Source organism: Drosophila gunungcola, unplaced genomic scaffold (assembly GCF_025200985.1).
Source record: "Drosophila gunungcola strain Sukarami unplaced genomic scaffold, Dgunungcola_SK_2 000066F, whole genome shotgun sequence".
Taxonomy (NCBI): Eukaryota; Metazoa; Arthropoda; class Insecta; order Diptera; family Drosophilidae; genus Drosophila; species Drosophila gunungcola.
Genome location: NW_026453229.1, coordinates 46,601 through 52,643, shown reverse-complemented (window position 1 = coordinate 52,643; position 6,043 = coordinate 46,601). Strand labels below are relative to the sequence as shown.

Sequence of the window (6,043 nt, the reverse complement as noted above, 5' to 3'; positions counted from 1 at the left end):
TCGCAGTCAAACATCTTCAACACTATCGGCATAGGTTAAAAACTCAAAATTAAAATATTTAAACCAATTCTGCCTCTAAAAGATTATTAATTAAAGGTGTACATATATCAAAGGAAGTTACTTTTAGTAAGACTTTTAATTTGGGAAGTTTCAATAAATAAATGCCTTCTAAATTGCATGGTTATTATTAATTGATATTAGGACTGCTAAATGAAAGAAGCCAAATTTGTTCATATCAAATATGGTGTCAGTTACGTCAATGGCTAACGGCCAGTGATTTTTCCGTCGAACGTCATAAGGTGCGTGCGTGGTGTTAGGCCAAACAATTCATGAAAGAGTAAATTAAAGTTATGCCGTGTGTGGGTGGCCACCACTACCCACGCACATTAACCGCTTTTCCCGAAGCTTTCCCTCGAAGCTTTGTCAGCTGGAGCAAAGCTTTTTGTTTGGACGTAAGGATGTGAGAACCGCCGAAAGGAGCGAGAACGAGAAGGCAGCGAGAGAGGACTCGCTGGTGAACTCGCTGGAATCGGCAGTGGTGAGTGGAGAGGGAGGTGCGGAGAAGGCAGAAGCAGAAGCAGCAGCAACAGCGGCAGCGCAGTTACAGTTATTGGCAACAACAAATACATACACATGCACAACACTCGCACATCGCTATCGATATCCGTATCCAGAAGAGGTCCTTTCTAGAGGCAGAGGAAAAAGTGGAAGCGACTCCTTGTCGGATCGGGCTGGAGCATGGAAATTTGTCACTTGCGGTTCCCCGCTGGCCCAGTGACTTCTCGCCGGAGCTAGGAGCCAAGGGCAGGAAATTGCAGTGCAGCCGCAAGAACCCACAAAAGCACACACGCACACACTGACACACTCACTACTCGCCCACTCGACCCAGGATACATGGATGGCTCTGCTCGGGATTAGGCAACTGCCAGGACACTGAAAACCGCCATGGCACTGGTGCACACATTCCTGGGCACCTGGGAGGTGAGTTTGTTTGCCAATACACCTACACCCTGATGTATCTATGTATCTACCCGCTGTACATCTTAGATTGTGTGCTGCACCTTCGAGGGAAAGCGGGAGCTGTCCGGCCTGGAGGGGTAAGTTGGTCTACCCATTAAACATGAAACACCTCCCGACCGCCTGACCTCCACCCTCCTACTCCCCCCACTTAGTATTAAATTCAGATTGGATGACACCAGCGACATTACCTGGTACAATGACCTGGTCAGTCCGCTGCCCGAGTCCAAGGACTGTGGCTCCTTCTGCGAATCGGCCAGTGTGCTCTTCAGCTGCGAGACCTTCGACGTCCACGAGATCAATCCACGCCTCGTCTTCGGAGCCTTTGCCGGTCACAGCATTGAGTTTAGCGTGAGTATCCTAGTAGGAGATCTCCTCCAGAACTCTAATCTTTCAACCCCAACCCCCCCTTCTTCCAGACCAACACCTTAACGCCGACCGATACCCTAGTGCTCAGCTGCGAGAACTGGTATGCTGTGGAGTGCAAGCGGCTGCAGGATGGCCAGGCAGCTGGCCAGGAGAAGCAACTGAGTTTCGGTGAGGCCCTGCAGGAGTCCTACTTCAGCGATGTGGTGGTGAAGAGCTCCGGCGGCCTGGAGTATGCCCTGCATGCCTCCATACTGCGACTGAACGGGTTCGACTGCAGCATGTGCGTGAACAGTGCCCCGCCATCGGCGGCCCTCGTCTGCTCCCCGGCCAGGAGCTGTCACAGTGGCCCGAATACGCCGAATCCCATACGCATCTCCGTGGCGCCGGCCAACGATGAGGGGCATGAGAAGTCCCTGCCGCGCCTCAATCTCTCGCCCATTTACCTGCAGCCGCCCTGTGACTTCCAGACCCTGCCGTCAGCCGGCTTGGGCGGTCAGCGGATGCATCAGTTTAGCAGCAGCTTCAATTGCCTGAGCAACGGCAATGCCGGCGATTCGGAGGCGTCGGTCGTCAGGACCACGGGGCTGCTGAGCCTGGAGTGCGGCAGTGGCGGAGCAGGCATGTACCGCCTGCCACTCACCTCGCACTCGGATTCGCATCTGGAGACGTCGCAGTCGCATTGCAAGAACATTTTCAACTTTTGCCAGGACCTGATGCTGCAGCCGACGCCCACGCCGCTGCCGCCAAGTGCGGGGCTGGCCATCTGCAGCATCCGGAGGCCGCCGTTGTCGCCGTATCGCGCCCGCAGTCCCTCGCCCTTTCCCAGCTCCATGGACACGCCGCCGTCGTCGCCGCTCACGCCCGTCGGCGTTCTGTGCAACCTGCCCACCTTCCTGCTGGGCCCCATCCTGCACTGGCTGTACACGGAGTCCCTGCTCCCCGATCTGGACGAGGATGTGTGCGAGAAGCTGATCGGCTTTGCCGAATCGCAGCCCTCGCTGACCAAACTGGTGGAGCCGACCCGCAAGTACCTGCGACTAATACGACTCAAAAAGTGTAAGCATTCAGTATGGTCTACAATCGTATGGCATGTAACCTAGCCCCAAATCGTTGTAGTTGTGGTCAACGTTACCATGGACCTGCACGGCATTCTCAACCGGGTTATACAGTGCATAAATCCCGGCAACATTACCCGCGATCCAGCCCAGCTCTATGCCACCTTTCAGGATGCCTTGCGTGAATGTGCCATTGGTGAGATCAGTCAATTGTTTACTCAGTTTCCAAGCTCCTATATTGGATTGTACTTATCGCTGCAGGCTGCGCCAAGGTGCTGCAATTCTGTAATATCTTCATTACGGATGCCACGCACATGACACGATATCAAAAGAACGAGATCGTCAAGTACATACGAACCCGCATACCCATTTTCATGTCCCAAGTTCAACAGCTGCTACGGAACGTACTCGGAGTCTTTGTCGGTCTGAGTGTCGATGAAAAAGCCGAGTTGGTGAACTATCTTGTACCTGAAGTAGGGCAACTCCAACTGATTGTGAAGAACTTGTGAGAATTAATATATCTTGTCCCCACTACAGATCGAATCAACCTTATTTGTATTGACCGCTGTGATAGAGGAAATCAAAAACTCATTGGAAATCATGTGCAAGGTGAGTTGGTGTATTTGGTATATTTTGTTTACAAACAAATATACAACTTTTTGTTATCTTATAGGACCTTAAGTGTTCCCACTTGGATCTCCCCCTACAACAACAGCAGGCAGACGATGCGATTGTCATGCAATTGCAGATAGCGGACGGGGGCGAACCCTCGCCACGACCTCGTCGCGGTGCTCCCGTGGGTCTAACGCTCTATGACAACCTCACGGACAAGCAGCGCCTGAGTTCGGCGGAGAATGACCTAAAGTTCGTGCTGTACATGTACGAGGTACGGAAAATGCGCGACATCTACGGCCGGATTGTGGCGGCCCTTGAAATAATCAAGGACAAGAAGTGAGTGAATGTGGCCACATATACCACATATCATGCTCTAATCAATCATCATCTTTTCTGCAGGAGTACATTCTGCGAAATGGATTTTCTGAGCAAAAGCAGCACAATCAACCAGAACCTCGAACAACTGATTATGGACATTCCCGCTTACATCTTCATCGTGGAGAACCTGTCCGATCGGCTGGACGACAAACTGGGCTGGAAGGAGTTCAAGTTCTGTTTCAAGCTGGCCACCAGTCAGATAGTGAGTGCCTAAGTAATTGGTTGTCCTGAATTTGTCCAAAGAGTGTTCCTTACAGAATGGAGTGATTGCAAAACTGTTAGATCACAAGGACGCCCTGCGAGATGCCATAAGTCAGATATGTTTGCTGGTGCGCAAACAGGAGTTCACACAGTCCGTAATTGAGCTGGGCTTGTTGGAGGACTCCAGTCTGCTGTCAAGCAATTCAAAAGTGGCTGATCATGAGAACAACCTGAATCAGGGGCTAAGCGATAGGGAGGAGATGTATCTGGATCGCAAACAATATTACGATTACAATAGCGTTAAGGTAATTTGTTTTTTGTTTTTGTTAATAGGCTTATTGACATGTCTTGTACACCCCAAGTTAAATCTCATTCGACATCTCTGTGAGCCACCCATTGCGGCCAGTAGCAATCTCTCGAAGAATGCCTTGCGCTTGCTGCACTCCACACAACTGGCCGACATGGAGTTCGAGGTGCACACCCATGCCGCTGGCAAGGCGGAGCAGGCCGCCAGTGGAGATTCGGCGGCGAAAGTCCTTCAGGTGCACAGCTTCAAGGCGCATCGCGTGATAGTCGCCGCCCGCTGCGAGTGGTTCAAAAAGGCCCTGATGTCGGGCATGCAGGAGTCCATCAATCGAAAGGTCATCATCACGGACACCTCGCCCGTGATCTTTCGACGCCTGCTGCTCTACCTCTACGGCGCTCCCATCGATCGTACAGTTGGCGCCGAGCAGGTGTGCGAGCTAATGCTCTTGGCCGATCGTTACTCCATAGATGATCTTAAGGTGAGATTGGCTACAGCACCATTAAGCAATCACTAATCGAGACATCTCATCAAAACAGGAATTGTGCGAAAATACCCTATACTCTTTAATCGACGAGGACTCCGTGGTCTGCCTACTGGGCATTGCGGATCGCTATATGGCCACGGCCCTGAAGTCCAAATGTCTTTCCTTTCTCTCGCAGCATGCGCAACTGACCAAGTGTGAAATATTCAAGGAATTGCCCCAGACACTTCAGGTGAGCATCACATAATAGACTTTCCCTATATCGATACTACTTAAACCATGCTGTTACCCTTCCAGCTAGAGGTTATGGATTTGATACATTGGTTTGGACGTGTCTCCGAGCCATGGAACGATTCAAGGGGCTTCAAGCCGCGCAGCAGCTCGCGCCACAGCCTCAAGAGTCCTTCGAAGCCGCGCTCGCGATCCCGCAAGTCCTCGCCCTCCTATATGTGACGCCGACAAAGCGCCATTGAACACACGAATGCCAACTTCTTGTGATAATTTTAGAAGACTTCGCAATCCAGAACCGGATAAAATAGTCAGTAAGGAGCAGGGAACGGAGGAGAGCATGGAGCATGGTACGATAGGCAAAGGCAAAGACAAAGGCAAAGGACGATAGCGAGGAGGATGAGGAGGATATTGTCGAAATAAGTTACAGGAATGACCGGGACTCTAGCTCTCGTCTCTGCCTTAGAGCAGACTAACCACAATATCAAGCCAAATAGCAAAAGGCAAACATGACCTGATTTTAATGAGTTTTACTTAGTTCACTAGTAGATAGATAGGAATTCGGCGTGCATGACTTACATTTAAATTTCTCTCTAATTAATTGATTTATGTAGGAATCCTGTTTCCCCAAGACAACTGTGGGTGTTAGAAAACCACTGGAATACTTTGGTATTATATACGGACAACTAAAATCGCAACTCAAAAGATCGAATAGATTTAGACAAAAAGGATAGTAACAAACAATTGGCAGTTACGTTATGTAAATACACAAATGATTAGTATAGAAAGGCGTTTCGCAAAACCACTCATTTATTTCCATGTTTTTCATTTTGTGGTCCACTTGTGAAGTAGGTTAATTGTACACTTGTAGTCTGACGGGTAGGTAGAATTTAGTCCTTTGGAAAAGCCAAAGTGAATAATTGTTTTGTATTCGGCGAACGCATAATTAACAACGAAACTTCGGTCCACCGAAGATTATGTGCTACACACTATTGTAAACTAACTAGTGTATTTTGACATATAGAAACATATTCAATTTAACATTAGACTATTAACCGCGAGACCTATCCTCACATAGTCTTATGGGTTAGGGGCGGATTTTAAGTAACGACAGCAGCGTATTTTTTCATTCGTTTTGAAAGCGTATCAAATTAACAAAATATATGTACAAATGTTATGTGTAAATTATATTATTGTACTAATTCAATACATTTCTTGTTGTCTTTTTAAAACATATCACAAATTAACTCTTTTTATTAGATACCGATAATAAAATATACGTGTGTAAGTAACGGAAGTGAAAGACAAAGTTGTTTGAAAAGTTGATTGCTCCCAACTCTTGATGGTCGCTTTTTTTTCTTATTTTGCTGTGTTTTCAAAAAAATAAAACCA

At 48.5% G+C, this 6,043-nt stretch overlaps 1 protein-coding gene across 2 annotated transcripts; it reads left to right on the top strand.

Moving 5' to 3' along the window:
* Positions 1-164: 164 nt before the first annotated feature.
* LOC128264356 (uncharacterized) lies at positions 165-5,968 on the top strand. 2 transcript variants are annotated; one of them, XM_052999790.1, is made up of 13 exons: positions 165-981; positions 1,048-1,097; positions 1,173-1,368; positions 1,437-2,442; positions 2,503-2,637; positions 2,703-2,914; positions 2,979-3,050; positions 3,115-3,392; positions 3,456-3,636; positions 3,692-3,940; positions 3,998-4,420; positions 4,479-4,655; positions 4,721-5,968. In XM_052999790.1, the coding sequence occupies exons 1-13, from the start codon at positions 946-948 to the stop codon at positions 4,874-4,876; spliced, it is 3,171 nt and encodes a 1,056-aa protein (XP_052855750.1). In that variant the 5' UTR covers positions 165-945; the 3' UTR covers positions 4,877-5,968. The 2 variants fall into 2 exon arrangements, with proteins under 2 accessions (XP_052855750.1, XP_052855751.1); XM_052999791.1 differs by lacking the exons at positions 165-981; positions 1,048-1,097; positions 1,173-1,368 and having other exon boundaries at positions 2,363-2,440.
* Positions 5,969-6,043: the final 75 nt, after the last annotated feature.